The following is a 15,439-nucleotide window of genomic DNA, read 5'->3' as shown; positions in this document are numbered from 1 at the left end:
ATTAATATTTAAACTATTTAGATAAAGTATTTCCTTTTTTATAATAAATTTTTGAATTATGAAGGTATATTATATGAACTTATCTTTAATACAAATATACCGGAAACAAATTTATATTTGTTAACCTTGTATTCATTACACATTTATCATTGAAAATACCATTTTTAAATACATGCAAACATGACTTTAAATAGAAAAGATACTATGTATATGACTGTTAAAAAATGTTTATTCACTTAACATAAACGACAGATAATGTGTCCTGTTGTTGAAATAACTAAGTACCTACCTTACTAGCATATAAAAGACACACTTAAATTCTTTTCGTGATAGTTGAACCAGTGCATCGACAAATGTGTAGCGGGAAGTATAAAAAAGTGGAATGCCTATAATTGTGTTTTACGAAATAAAATAAATTAAACGAAATTAATGAACAAGATTTGAATTTAGTGTTACAAAAGTTTGAAAATACTATATTTGTTTGGTTTATAAGTATGTATAAGTTTTATTTTATTTTAGAAAATGTAAATGCTTTTGAAAACTTAACTTTTCCGCTGTCAAACGTATTTTATCATAGTGGGTAATTTGTTTATTGAGGGATTATTTTTCATATATATACAGTTTAAAGTTGTTTATTAAAATAAATATCAAGAATTAGTTAATTATTTATGGAGAGATACGAGGAAAGTGAAGTCCAGTGGCTGCGTGTAAATATTATAGTAAGGGATCATTTTAAAAACTCATATTCGTAAAAAATTATACAGCATATTTCCTAGTTATTTTAAAATCTGTTATATAATTTAACGTATTACCAGTTTTAAAATGAAAATCACATAATTATAACTCGAAATTAACAAAAATAAATACTAGTATTATGTAAGAAGTGAAAAGAAGTATTGAAAAACACATGCTTTTTTTTATTGTACACGATTTATGTACGGCAACAGCGTTTAAGACAAATTAGTTTATAATGAATTATTTGTATCAATTCAATCAAATTTGATTTTTAATAATCTGGATGCACAATACTGTATTTATTTATTAACTGCTATATTTCTGATCAGTTTGCATATTTTTTTTTAAATAAAACAAACAAATTACCCCACTGTACGCTCATGAAAAAATGCCTAAGATATACGTTATCTGTAAAATAAGGTAAAGTACTTCGTTGCCAAATCTAATAATACTAAAATATCACTTACTAAAAAGGTAATGCTGACATTGCTGATTACGAATAAAAACAATGTTATTGAGTTTATACTAAATGTTATTTTATTTACATAATTTACAAATATTATTTCTTCATTTTTTTTGCATTCAAAGTTGTCTAAGGCAGTCTTTATTTTCGCCTTATCGATATCGATGTCAAGGTCATGAAAAATAAAACAATTTAGATTAAGGGCAATAACTTGTTTAATAAAACGTTGTTGTAAGCTTCGAAAATGATTTATTTTGATATAATGAAACTGAAAATTATTATACAGTGTGAATTAAGATGATGTATTCGAAAAAAAAAATTAATTATGCATGTTTTTCATGATAATTTACGATCTAAGTTTGTATTTTAAATATTATTTTTGTTTCTGAAATAATTCAACTGTAGAAAAGAAGATGGCGGAACTTTCTAAAGACCATACTCTCGATGACGTGTTAATGAAAACAGGTGATTTTGGAAAATATCAAATTGTCGTTTTTGCCGTGGTGAATGTTGCTGTAATGTTGCATTCTGCCGTACACAATGCATTCGTTTTTACAGCGTTAAACGTTAATTACAGGTAATAATAGTTGTTTACGAAATAAGGAATTAAATAGTATTTAAAATTAAATTTGACTGAGAAATACCAAATTTACTATTTAAAAACGGAAAATTACGCGTCAAATTTAAATAATTCAGTTATTTTTGTTATTAACATGACTAACAAAATAATAACTAAACAATTGTTCCAGTGTTTATGTGATTATCTTATTTAGAATTTGCTATTGTAGTTCTACAAATGACCTACTTCCATTATCCCGTTGTAAAATTAGTAGAAACATGTATTAAGTTCCTTATAAAATAAGTTAATTGAGAAAAAACATAGTTTCGTAATCATATTTACGTATTTACTATTATATATTCTTTCGACCTTCACTGTATAACAAATAATATATTTCATATTTAAATAGAATGTAAATAACTATTGATAATTTTTAATCATCCTGTATACGACAATTTTCCTCTAATTAAAAATCTTAAATTTATTTTTTATTACTGAATTAGTCGCGCCACCTCTACTTTTAATTAAAAACCTAAAGCCTGTTGTAGTAAAGAAAACTGCTAGAATAATATTTTTTAATAACAGATAAACATCACAGACTAACTATATTGAGATAATTCATTACAATTTTATTTTTTACGTCCAAATTGGCGCTATCTATAGATAAAGAAAGTCTGTGGTAATTTTATTGGGAGAGATAGGGGTATTTTTCGTATGAAGAAAAGAATAACTATTTTAGAAAAAAAATTATGATAAACTTTAACTACTTTCAATATAATAAGAAATATATTTTGAAATCGTATTGAATGGTTAAATGAAATATACATAAAATTTTAATTTAGAAATGTGTGTATAAGCGCGGTCATCTTGTAAAACGTAACTAAAATAAAAAATAACTTGTTTTTAAATTATCGGAGTAAAATTTTTATAAAATAAGTGATTTGTACTTGAAATATCATATACACGTCTATAAATAACACTCAAAAATATTAATACAACATTTATTTTAACAAATCTGAAATCTTTTGAAATTATTATTTCATTTATAGTAGCCTATTCCACCAACGTTATAAAAATACGATGACATTTAATATTAGCGATGATACGAAATAGTTAAACTGTTATGGAAAAACTGTTATATAATTTCTAATTGTTATAGATGTGCTATTCCAGAATGTGATTTGAATTCTACAGTATTTGAACCAACGTGGTTATCCGTTGCAGTACCTTATAATGGTAAATACCCGGAAAAATGTAAAAAATTTTTCAACACAAACGATCGATTCGATTCCTGCACTCCTGATACTTTCGATCGTAATCGACAAATAAATTGCTCTTCGTTTATTTATGAAACCACAGAATATAGTATCCTACACGAGGTGGGTGGGAAATAATAATTTTAAAACTGTTATTTTTATTAAGAATTCGTTATTTACAGTATAATTTACAATGCGAAGAAAACCTTTGGAAATTATCTATGGTAGGTACTGTCAATAATATCGGACAGTTCGTTGGATTGTTTATCGGTGGATTTATTTCTGATAGGTTGGTATTTATTTAAAAAACGGTACAACGTTGCCATTTTTTTTGACATTTTTAGATATGGACGGAAATTCCTTTTGGTGTGGGGTATGTTACTTTGTGCAGTTTTCGGTCTTTCAAGAACATTCATGCCAACTTACGAATTGTTTTTATTATTTGAATTTTTAGACGCCGCTTTTAGTGCAGGAACTTATATCTGTGGTTTCGTGTTAGGTGCGTATAATGTCGTCAAAATTAGATCGTTTTTTTATAATTATTCGTTGAAGGGGTCGAATTGGTGGGTCCTAAAAAGCGAGTTATCACAGGGATTATATCTAGTTCAACTTATGCCGTTGGAGAAATGTTCACGGCTTCGGCTGCTTGGAGTGTCCAATCTTGGAAGTAAGTTATGACTTATCACCTTTCCGGAGTTGTTGTTTTATATTTTGTTATAGAAAAATTATATATATTCTGTATACTCCGATATTTTTGTTGATATCCTATATTTGGATAGTACCAGAATCAGTACGTTGGTTGTTATCCAAAGGACGAACAGAAGAAGCCAAAAGTATATTAAGAAAAGCCGCCAAATGGAACGGGAAACATTTGCCAGAAGAAGTTCTTGAAAAATTGAGTTACATAGATGCCAGTGAAACTACTAAAAAAAACGAAATTCTCAATGCCTTAAAATCTAGAATACTATGCGTAAGGTATTATCTCTAATAACGTATTATTCATTCATATATACTATTAAACAATGTCATTGTCACATTCTTTTAAAGAAATTATTATATAATAAATAATTAATCATTTTCATGAAGTATATATACCATATTAATTACTTACTACTAAGTAATAATTTCAGACAACGGCAACGTCGTGTTTCATACGCATCGCACCCGCGCATACTTGAACTGTTATGGATACAATTTAATTCGGTTGATAACAGTGTTGGTGGCTTTACGTAACTTTACGTAAAAACAGGGAATTGTTATCGATTATACAGTTTCCTAATATATTATTAACTTCATCTTTTTAGTTAATGATTATTAAATTGATTAATAATGAATAGTCTACAAGTTTCTCATGCAACTGAATTATTCTCTTATACAAGGTGTTATTTTCAAGAAATAAATTCCCAAGCAATATATTTCAGTATATAACATATAACATTTTTTCAATATTTTTTTCTTAAAATTGTTTTTAAATGTGTACCTTTTTTTTGAGACACTTTGTATAAAGCTTTGAGTGTCGTATAATGTACTTTATTGATAATTTAAACTGAATAACTATGTACAGGTTTTTCGATAAAAGTCTAAAGAATTTCTAAAAGTTTATATGGCAACACTGGTTGAGATATAAAAATAAATAATTAACAAGTGCTAGTTGTGTGCTAGCCACTTTTTGTCTCTAGTCTACGTCTAATATAATAAAAAAAGTAAAAAAAACGATCTCGTAAATGAAATTAGAAATTATTCGATTTGTGAACAGTTTTTTCTTAATTCAGTATCATATGCCCAACTTTTAACAAAAGTTTTTAAAAATTTTTAACATACATTTCATAAAAAGGAAGTGGCTACGCTACCAATCACTAACATTATTAAAATAATATAATCAGAATAACGTCAGTTCAGCATTCATCTAATTCAATTGTTTTAATCATTCTATTTATGATATATGACTAACTTACGACCTACGTTATTGCTTAACATTCTTTTGATCACTCAATCCATTCTATTCATTAATTCTATGATTCAATTTACGATCTACGTAATAGTTGAACATTCATTTAATCTCATTCTTTTGGTAACACAACCCATTCTATTGATAATGTATTTACGACCTACATTGTTTTTTCAGGTTAATAATATGTTCGTTTTGTTGGATCGTATGTGCGTTCCAATTTTACGGCTTAACATTGAATTCTGTGACACTAGTACACGGTAATAGTTATCTAGATTTCATGTTAACGGCTCTAATCGAAATACCCGCTTATATATCTTGTCGTTACATATTGGATATCTTCGGAAGAAAAAAATCTTTATGCGGATCTTATTTAATCACCGGTGTAGCAACCGCTGGTTATCTAATCATTCCCGAAGGTCGGTATTTGTTATATCGTATCGATTATAATAAAATCGATTAATCGATTACAGATTCTCGAGCTGGTAGTTTGGCGATATATTTATTAGGTAAATATGGCGTGACCTGCGCGTTTACGATTTTATATGTTCACACTAGCGAAATGTTTCCGACAAATTTGAGACATACTTTCATGGGTACTTGTTCGACGTTGGGGAGAATTGGGTCTATGGTTTCACCACAGACGCCTCTTTTGGTAAATTTTGAATATTTCTTTCAATATTTTAATTTTTATTTAGTACGTTTTCAGGCGCAAATTTGGAAACCGTTGCCTTTCATTATATTCACTGTCACGGCTTGGTTGGCTGCTCTTTTAACCCTCACCTTTCCGGAAACGTCAAATATTAAGCTACCTGATACTGTAGAACAGGCCGAAAAAATATTGAAATTAAAAAGAAGAATTGAAGATTGACAAACGTGGTACAAATTGTGAGAAGTATTATGACATCCAGTGGTGTTTATTTACGTCGAAATTTATATTATTTATATTTTTTTGTTATTTATTACATTTATTAAAGGGTTTTAATAACTTTGTTTTTTTTCGATGTCTATACACATTTCGGTCCACCTGGTATATCAAATTAATTTTCTTCAATCTATTTATTACGTCATATGGTTTATTTTCTTTATAACGCTCATGAATAAATATACAAATAACTTTTATCTCTATTTCTGAATAGCTTATTTGACGTCTTAAATAAAACAAATATTGGTTTCCATTAATCAGTAACTTTGTATTAAAAATGGTAATTAATATAATGAAACATTCAGTCAAAGAATATTTGTCTATGTAACACGTGAAATAATTACAATTTTTATTTAACACGTTATTAGAAATTAACAAAAAGAAGTTGTATCTAACCTACAAATACAGAAAAACAATATTCAATCTTCAGTTCTTTGAACAAGTTACTGACAAATATGCTGAATACAGACTAAAGAAATAAAAAAAGAAGATTTATTTCTATTATAAGTCATGATTATGTCAAAAGTTAATTTAATTCCTGTTGAGTAGTGAAGTGAATAAATACATAATTTTATAACATTTATTTGAAAGTGAGTACTTACAACTATTTATGTTTTAAGTGTTGTTAAAAAAGTCATTTTAGATTCTTCCGAAGGTAAACATCTACCAAACGCTTCTAAAAGTAAAGGTTCCTCTCGAACGGTTACTCTAAAATCTTCTAAACAAACTTTCCCATCTTTATCCTTATCTATTTTCCTCATAACGATGTCAACCAAATCCTTCACACTTTCGTCAGGATCTTCTTCTTGAGGATGCTTAATCAAGCAATTTCTAAAAATTAATCATCAAAAAAATTTGTCAACAAAAGTGAAATTATTTGGATTCACACCTTAGTAACTGGAACATTTCGTCTTTGGTTATGAATCCGTCACTGTTTAGATCGTAAACAGCGAAACAATAATTAATTTGATCTTGTATATTTCCTTTTAGAAATAACGATAGTCCTTTAAACCAGTTTTCAACTGTTATGAGTCCATAATTTTGTTTATCCCAAACGCAAAAAATTCTATCCATCAACATATACTCTGTTACTATATCAAATGTATTGTGCATAACTTCTCTGAAAACTGTTCGATCAATGCCCTGAAATTTTCGTATTTTCATATATTCATTTTAACAGCTAATTTCCCAGTGCTATGATTTTTTTCGTAAGAAATGCGGCAACGTCGCGTTCTTACTTGTTATTTAAGGAATAATATTCGTCATTTAAGAGTAAATTCTATTCGTCTTCTTTTTTAAAATAAATCTTATTCATAGAGTTATTACGGGTAGAGTAGGCATACTATAAACGCAAGTTTGCAAGTGGGAGTGTCAGCTTATCAAAAAGAGAGAGGTGATAGTTGTATCGCAACGAAAGATAGAAAGAGATAGAAATACCTAAATATTATTAATCATTTACAACTATAAACATGCGTTCTCCATATGTGATATCTCTATGATTCTCAGTTCACCAGCTGCGTTGTTGTCAGATTTTCAAAATGTACATTTTGCTTTGGAAATTGATTAATTATTAAAAAATATAATCACCTCTGTTGCTGTAGGCGGTTTTCCGATGATAGCAGCAGCATTTACATTTTGAGAAATTGCCCCTTGTGGAGTGATTTTGTTGAATGCAATCAATTTTTTGTAAATTCTGTAAAGCGCGTCGATTTCTTTCCTTGAAGAGAAAAAATATTTTTTCTTGAATCATAGTATAATTAAATAAGCAATCGTTATTGTTCTTAGTAACAACATCCTGTGTTTAAAGACGTTACGTATAGTTCACTCTGTATATTATACACATATAATAATCATCCCTATATAAAAAAGTAATTATTTATTTTTACCTGTTTAACAAAGTATCTCTTTTGGTCGCCTCCATAACTTTGGCGGAACATTTACAAATATCCTTATCGTTCATTTTTTTGCGCCCTCTGCCCTTTCCGTCAGAACTACGACTGGGTTGATTGGAAGTTTTGGGAGTTTTAGCAGCTGCTAAGAAGAATGAAACACCCTTTATTGCGAAAACGCCCCCGCGCATGCTCAGCTTCTTACCAGGCGCGGGAAATTGTTGTGCTTGTTTATTAGACATACCTGGAATTATCACCTGCTATTGAACAATAGTTTCCACTTTTACAATCGATTCGATTCTTTTTTGTTGTGGGGTTTTTAAGTATGACAAGATAAATGAATGTGAATTTTCATTGTTATACGAAGGTCAATAACCTACTGTACAGTTTTTAAAGGAAAAAAACTATGAAATTCGTTTTTAATTAATTCCAGGAATATTAAAAATGACGAAATTTATTTCTTTTAATGGATTTTCGTAGCGCAAAGGGGTGTATGAAAACAATTTAGCGAATTAAAGTTTTAAAATTGATTCAGTTCGTGTCAAGCATATTTCCAACGTCTATTTAAGGTGAAGTTGAAATTATTTTGTTGCGTGGAAATGGTGATAATCATTGAAAACTTATCTCAAATAATTAGAAACTTGATTAGATTTTCGACTATAACATCAAATCGATCCGACATTTGAAACTACACTGAGAAATCGATATTTGTAAAATATGAAGTAAAACCTTGAATTTATGCAACTATACAAGATAATAATGTATTGATTATTTGTCTCGTCAATCAATCGAATAATTAACGTTTATTTTTGTTCCTTTGTCCATGATTGAGTATCGTTAAAGCTTTGAAAAAAAAGAAAATTAGTTAAGTCATAGATAAATATTAGGTATTAGAGGTTTCACAAGCTAACATAGCACTATTATAAATAATTTTATTGCAATTGATATTCAATTAATGTCAATTTTCAACATAACGTAATAAGATGATAGCTTTTAATTTGTATGTCTTTTATTGAATCTTCATTTATGATGCTCTAAGTATCACGGAGGCTTTGAGAAAGAAGAATAATTATTTAAGTAATTGACAAATAGGGTGACATTAGAGGTTTCACAATGTTTAGTAAGTAATGTATATTCGATAAGTTTAAATTGTACTATTTATTGTAGATAATTTTCATTCAATTCATATGAAATAAAAGTCTAAAGTAAGCATAAATGTCTTTTATTCTCTTTTCCTTTATGTTATGTATATATTTATGTATATCTTCAAAGTTTTTAGAAAGAAGAAAGTGTTTTCAAGTCATTAACAAATATAATGTTGAAGAGATTATACAAATATGAGTATATTTCTAAAGCTAAAATGACACTGAAATAGAGGTTTTTAAAATAAAAGTACCTATGCTGTGAGACTCAACAAATTACTAAAAAAGAAGAATTACTCAAGTCATAGACAAACATGATTTCGATAGAGGTTTCACAGGGTTTAGTATATATCAAAAGTTGCAATTGATATTTGATAAACAAATTGCGGTTTTATAAATGAACAACAAGATACACTTATATATTTTATTTCTTAATTTGAGAAAAAATAACGCCAAATTCGCTTCATTCAAATTATATACGTAATATGTGGTATTTTCAAATAAATTAGTAATAAAAATTTTAATATTGTTTTATTAACCCAGTAAATGTTACAAACCATGAAAAACTATTTTATATTTCGAATATTCTATATAAAAACATCCCTATTATCGTATATCATTCATTAATTAAAAAAGCCACATGAACAATACTTCAAAATTTATCTATGTTCCAGTAATATATGGTTTTATTTCATTACTACTTTCTAAAAGAAGAATACTATTTATTTCATAGATAAATTTGAATGCGTAGAGAAGTATAGACGTTGTAATTTACACTTAAGTTGAATTAAATGATGCAAGGAATATAGTCTACCTATTCCTTGTCAAGATATTTAAGATTATAAACTAATAAATGTATATAACTTTGATTGAAGTAGTTCAGAATAACATAACAACATAAGTTCTTTATATGCTGCTCTACCGGAAGGTGTGAAATAATTTCAAGCTTCAACTAAATCTAATTCTACTGAAGTTACTTAGCCCCTTTCTATATAGACGGTAAAAATATTAATAACATTATTTAATATTTATTTACACAGCAAGTTAAAAACGAAGAAGAACTACTATATCCATGATTTCAACATTGTTTTAGCGTAGTCATATGAAATGCATGTCTGAAAGTGATATATAAACACTAGAAATTTTTTCAAATATAAAATAACATGCAAATACCATATTTATTGTGTCACTCGGAAGAAAAATGCGAAAAAGATGATAAATACGAAAAAGTCTTTCGGGTTTATCACGCGATCACGCGTGTATACATTTGTCAATAAATAGGTAACTAGCAGAACATCGATAGAAAAATGTAAAAAAAAATGAATAAGTTACCTTTTCCAGGTATATCACACACCCCTAAAATATCCCCTACACTCAGAATGATATGTAGAACAATAATTTAGTAAATGAAATGTCACTATGGCTACTATACGGAGTTTTAACTAGAATTACAAGTTTGGTCAATAATTTCTGGGTCGCGACAAATTATTATTGACTTTTCGTATGTAAAAGTAGTCTACTTCTAGAAGATTATTTAATACAAATTTGTTTGTTTAAACAAAAACATTTTGTTATTAAAAAAATCAACATAAATTATATACATATACTTTAATTTCTTATAATCATGATTTAAGTTTGTTTACAAGTTTTTCTACACGATTACATAATATTCTTCTTATAAGTTATAAGACAACCATCATATGTCATTTAAACACCGTAAGATATTTTTATTTATCCTACAAGATCTAAAGTTGTAGTAAAAAAGAAGAATAACTAATGAAACATAACCCTTCAATACCAGCTGTCTTATTATTAGTTAGAAATAGGCTTTAATGTCGTATTAATATTTGTTTATTTGAACTTTTATACTGTTCATAATGGAATTGGAAGAAGTAGTTTTAGTTATAGAAAATACTGAGGTTAAGTGTAGAAAACGAGACTTGATTGAAAATAGTGATTACTTCTTAGCAATGTTAGAAGGTGATTTTATAGAAAAAACCAAGAGGAGAATCAAAATTGAAGTAAAAATATAAATATACTTAATTAGACTCGTCGACATACAATTTTATTTTATAGGAAATCGACTTGCAAACTATGAATTTAATTTTAACGCTAATACATGATAATAAATATGATATTGAAGAAGAGGAGGTTTTAATGTTGTTGTACGCCGCGTGTGTGCTACAATTTTGCGAAATAAAAAAAAAGTGTTTGGAAAAAATAGAAGAAATTTTCTGTCCAGAATATAGTTTAAAAATATGGATAATGACCGAACTTTTAGATTTGAAACCAATGTGGCAAAAAGCTTATTACACATCTTTAATGCAGTTCGCGAAAATAAAAGACAGTGACAGTATATTACAACTCAATTTATTACAGTTGAAAATGTATTTAAGTGACACGAAATTAAAAACCGATAATGAATTTAGCGTTTTTGAAACTGTAATGAAATGGTGGTACCAAAATAATAACCAATACAAGCAATCGGATTTATTGAAGTTACTCAGTTGTGTGGATTTCAGAACTTTATCTGAACACCATTTTCATGAAATTATCACTTCTCCCGAAATCTTAAAAACTGAAATCTGTGATATAATAAAGTGTTGTTACAATATTGTATATAAAAGACAAATTGGAAATTTCAAAGAAAATTGCATAAAAACTGCAGTTCTGTTAACTGAAACTAATAGTAGGGAAGAAAATAGTTTTCCTTGTTTACTAGTGAATTTAAAAAATTATCCCATCGAAAAGGGGCCCCAAAATGATAGTGAACAAGTTATTTATTATGGTAAGTATTTATTTTATAATCATTAATTACTATAATTCATATTAAACCATGTTTTTAATTAATAATTTCATTATATTTAAAGAGTTTTATTAGGTCCCAACTCTATACTTACTTCTTCTTTTTTATAATGTTTAATAAGAGACTAGAAAGTGTGACATCATCAGCAATTTTTTGCACTATTAATATGTCTGGAATTTTCATTATTTAAATGTTACTGATAATTTTTAATCACATGTTTCTTTATACCTCTCATTTTAAAAAGACTATTTTTCATTAAAATCGACAATCAAAAACATTAACGAAAACTATTGTGTTACTAAGCAGTGTAACCATCTTGTTTTATGATGTCACATTTCTCTAATCTATTTCTATATTGTATTAGTACGGGGGCCCGAGGATTATATTGAAATTGGACTTTCATGAATACCAATTGGATTTTAAAATTTAAAAATAATAAAATGATTTTTATTCATATCTGTAAGGAGGCATGTACAAAATTTAAAAAGTGGAAAAAAAAGTTTTATTAAAATATTTTATTGTATCAAGATTTACTGGTTGTTGATAACAAAAATAGACTATAGTTTCGTTTATCCTCGGTTTAGAATCATAAAAACATGTTAGTTTATCGTTTTCGAGGTCCTCGAATCCATTTATCAAAGTCTTAAATGTCTGAAATAACCAATAATTAGATTTTGTCATTTTGAACTGGTTCTGTGTATGAAATGATAAGTTCTATTTTGAGAAGTTTATTTTTAGGGGATGAGGGCTTAGCTAAAGAGGGTAAAGACGTACGGTAAGAAAAAAGTAAAAAAATAATTGTAGATCACATTTTTATTTATAAATGTGAATTAGGAACTGACCCTTGATGTAAACTGACGAAAAGAAGAATTAGCATTTTTTTATTATGATTTCAACTTGGTAGGATACAGAATTACTAGTTTTCATTTCAAAAATCGAATGAAACTTCGTTTTTAGTCGATACGGCTTGTGGAAATTGACATATTTTATATTTTTCTTGCATCATTTCCTTAAAAAAATCACTATACAAGATCAATGTAGTGTATTTTGAACAAATTTGTGACCCTCCCTGTCTCTTTTACTATTCTCAAATCGCCAAATTGTGAAAATTGATACTTTAAAACAAGTAATTAGTTTTTTATTTATATTTATCTGATGTGATTAATCAAATCCCAACTTTGGCCCCCATACTCTATTATTAAAATTATAGCAAAAAAATTGTTAAATCAAATATTTTAGATCAATTTCGAAGAAAACGAGTATATGAAAAATTAAATACAACTCAATATAATAGTACGTCTCACATTTTATATTATGGTAAGTCTAAAATAGAAGGAATATCCGCGAAGGATATTCAGTTATTTTGTCCCACCTCTATTTTTATTATTTGTACAACTTACATAACAGATATATAATGTAAGTTGCATAGATTTCCTTAGGGAATTCCAATTTCATAAAATGTCAAACTTGAAATAAGAAAAAAAACTAACCCAACTTTTTTATTACAAACAATTTATTTTAGATCATACATCGGATAGTTTTAATAAGCTAGTCACTATTACTGAAAAATTGGTAGGTTTTCAGATAATAAGTTATAGGGAATGTATATTTACGTTCGGAGGAGAATATATACTCGGTAAAGGTGATTGGAATAAGAATTTTTGGTGTTATAATTCACTAAAAGACAAATGGCATCGAAAGGAAAGGTGTATAACTAGAAGGCATTTTCAGACGTGTATAGTAGGATCTAAATTGTACATCGTAGGTTAGTTTCATAAATAAAAACAGTAGTTTGTGAAATATTTGATTTTGTGTGTTAATAGGTGGAACAGGTATGTTTAGAAAATGTTTGGAAAACGTGTTATATTACGATTTTCTTACGAATTGGCGTAGCGGCGTAATAGATTTTCCGGTGTTTATTAGGCAAATGAAATGTTGCGATTTCATGGGAAACTTTTTTTTATTCAACATTAATGAAGTTTGTGGTTATTATTTAAACGATTCTGGTGGTTGGACTCGTGTTCCGATTAGAATAGAAAATAATTTATTAGATCTTCAGTTTGATTATTCGATATTTTCGTACAAGAATCGATTATATATAAAAGGTAAAGTTAATAATTTGAATTTAAATGAATCGAAGTGAAAATGTGTCTTTTTAGGGAAAAAACTAGTGGAATTTGCATTTGTTCATAACGAATTTTTAATATCATCCATAAAAAGTATTCCGAATATAAATTATGATAATATGGTGTGTACAGTGTGTACCAATAATGTTTACACGTTATACAAACAACACATTGATGATAAATTCACTTTTGAAAAATATAATTTAGAAACCAGTGAAATTACTTATATTTTTAAAGATTTTTCGAATGATGTGATCAAAATTGATGAAGATGAATACACTATTGATTCCTCTTTAATATTATTCTCTTTCTGTCATTATAAGTTGGTTGAATTTCGTAAATTCGTCAACGAAAATTTTTGATATATCATAAATAAATTACTATAATTTTTTTATCCTTTTACTTATTAAACTCTCCTTTGTTTTTTTTTCTCGAAAACCAACATGATTTTAGGTATATTTTAATAGAAAATCAGTTCTAACAAACACGTAGAAATTGACGAAAAAATTTCAATAAAAAACCGGAAAAGTCAATTTTTTTGTTACTTTAAACTGATTTTCTATCAAAACAATTCATTACGAAAAAAATAAATTATTATATATGATTAATTTTTACGTGTAGTTTTATTTTTCCCGACATAATTCCTCGATTCTCGTAGCAATACATATTTTATTTCAAAAACTATTCAAGTCTGTCCCTGGTGCACTGTTATCTAATTAGAATGAACAATTTATTTGTCAAATCTCATTGTTTCACTCATTCAATATAATCATTAGAATAAATATTTTATGAATAAACATTCTTTATATCATTTAACAATGTCAAAACTCTTCTATACGAGGTACGTTGTGGCCTCGGACAAGTAATTCGTTAACCAGTAACAAACATCAGATATAAAGTATAGATAGTGGAACTCTACAATCACTTGATTCAAACTATGATTTATCGAACACATATTTTTTACATACTAGCATTTTCTATCAATAGAAATATATTGATTGTTTTTTTCACAAGACCAACTACGGGACATACGTAATAGTTTTTTTAAATCGACGTGAATAACTGGATTCCACCTGAGCTTTGTATATTTTTTTAGGGAATTATTGGATTAAATATATGTTTTATCGCTGAAATCATTTGTTTTAATAACAAATTTGAATTGTTATCTAATTTTATAACGGGAAGTACGAATAAAATGACCAAACTTTTGACATTTGATAATACCTAAGATGTCGTAAGACGGGAAGATTATTTTACTACGTATTAACGGTAAAAAGTGTTTATAATTTAGTATAATTGTAAATCTCTGTAAAATTTTCAAAATTGCGTCAATCAAGTGTCTGATTATACTTATAACAGCATTAACCAACAGTTACATTCAGAAAATTGCTGGAAAAAATTATGCTAAAGTCAACATATGATTCTATTACATATTTGAAAGAGCGACAACCGCGCTGAAAATATCTGTAAAAACGATATATTCCGCTAAAAAAAGAATGCATAATGATCTGATTTTCCTTACACCACTCAGTCGGATACAACGAAATACAATTAAAAAAATTTCTTTTCTAATTATAAATTCGTAAAAGA

General features: G+C 27.5%; 3 protein-coding genes across 4 annotated transcripts; 2 read left to right on the top strand and 1 right to left on the bottom strand.

The window, feature by feature from the left end:
* Positions 1–226: 226 nt before the first annotated feature.
* LOC130900905 (organic cation transporter protein-like) lies at positions 227–5,950 on the top strand. The gene is made up of 10 exons (XM_057811848.1): positions 227–492; positions 1,604–1,775; positions 2,917–3,136; positions 3,196–3,302; positions 3,358–3,512; positions 3,566–3,680; positions 3,734–3,988; positions 5,139–5,380; positions 5,435–5,616; positions 5,671–5,950. Exons 2-10 carry the CDS (start codon positions 1,612–1,614, stop codon positions 5,830–5,832), a joined length of 1,602 nt encoding a protein of 533 aa, XP_057667831.1. The 5' UTR covers positions 227–492; positions 1,604–1,611; the 3' UTR covers positions 5,833–5,950.
* Positions 5,951–6,405: 455 nt separating this feature from the next.
* Positions 6,406–10,310, bottom strand: LOC130900906 (calaxin). The gene is made up of 5 exons (XM_057811849.1): positions 10,250–10,310; positions 7,773–8,019; positions 7,474–7,603; positions 6,776–7,029; positions 6,406–6,717 (listed from the first exon to the last, which is right to left on the bottom strand). The coding sequence occupies exons 2-5, from the start codon at positions 8,015–8,017 to the stop codon at positions 6,495–6,497; spliced, it is 852 nt and encodes a 283-aa protein (XP_057667832.1). The 5' UTR covers positions 8,018–8,019; positions 10,250–10,310; the 3' UTR covers positions 6,406–6,494.
* Positions 10,311–10,399: 89 nt separating this feature from the next.
* Positions 10,400–14,457, top strand: LOC130900904 (kelch-like protein 30). 2 transcript variants are annotated; one of them, XM_057811846.1, is made up of 6 exons: positions 10,400–10,938; positions 10,994–11,705; positions 12,963–13,040; positions 13,246–13,488; positions 13,547–13,828; positions 13,883–14,457. In XM_057811846.1, the coding sequence occupies exons 1-6, from the start codon at positions 10,795–10,797 to the stop codon at positions 14,209–14,211; spliced, it is 1,788 nt and encodes a 595-aa protein (XP_057667829.1). In that variant the 5' UTR covers positions 10,400–10,794; the 3' UTR covers positions 14,212–14,457. The 2 variants fall into 2 exon arrangements, with proteins under 2 accessions (XP_057667829.1, XP_057667830.1); XM_057811847.1 differs by lacking the exon at positions 13,883–14,457 and having other exon boundaries at positions 10,673–10,938; positions 13,246–13,484; positions 13,547–13,827.
* The last annotated feature ends 982 nt before the right edge of the window (positions 14,458–15,439 follow it).

Source organism: Diorhabda carinulata, chromosome X (assembly GCF_026250575.1).
Source record: "Diorhabda carinulata isolate Delta chromosome X, icDioCari1.1, whole genome shotgun sequence".
NCBI classification, from domain to species: domain Eukaryota; kingdom Metazoa; phylum Arthropoda; class Insecta; order Coleoptera; family Chrysomelidae; genus Diorhabda; species Diorhabda carinulata.
Note: the sequence above shows the minus strand (reverse complement) of the source record. Positions and strands in the feature narration are given on the sequence as shown.

Coding starts and splice junctions, on each gene's coding strand:
- LOC130900905 (XM_057811848.1), top strand. CDS start 1,612: ATGGCGGAACTTTCTAAAGACCATACTCTCGATGACGTGTTAATGAAA. Junction 3,303..3,357: donor GGTGGATTTATTTCTGATAG/GTTGGTATTTAT, acceptor TGACATTTTTAG/ATATGGACGGAAATTCCTTT. Junction 3,681..3,733: donor TGGAGTGTCCAATCTTGGAA/GTAAGTTATGAC, acceptor ATTTTGTTATAG/AAAAATTATATATATTCTGT.
- LOC130900904 (XM_057811846.1), top strand. CDS start 10,795: ATGGAATTGGAAGAAGTAGTTTTAGTTATAGAAAATACTGAGGTTAAG. Junction 11,706..12,962: donor TGAACAAGTTATTTATTATG/GTAAGTATTTAT, acceptor CAAATATTTTAG/ATCAATTTCGAAGAAAACGA. Junction 13,489..13,546: donor ATCTAAATTGTACATCGTAG/GTTAGTTTCATA, acceptor GTGTGTTAATAG/GTGGAACAGGTATGTTTAGA.
- LOC130900906 (XM_057811849.1), bottom strand. CDS start 8,017: ATGTCTAATAAACAAGCACAACAATTTCCCGCGCCTGGTAAGAAGCTG. Junction 7,604..7,772: donor AGAGATACTTTGTTAAACAG/GTAAAAATAAAT, acceptor TTTCTCTTCAAG/GAAAGAAATCGACGCGCTTT. Junction 6,718..6,775: donor GAAATGTTCCAGTTACTAAG/GTGTGAATCCAA, acceptor ATTAATTTTTAG/AAATTGCTTGATTAAGCATC.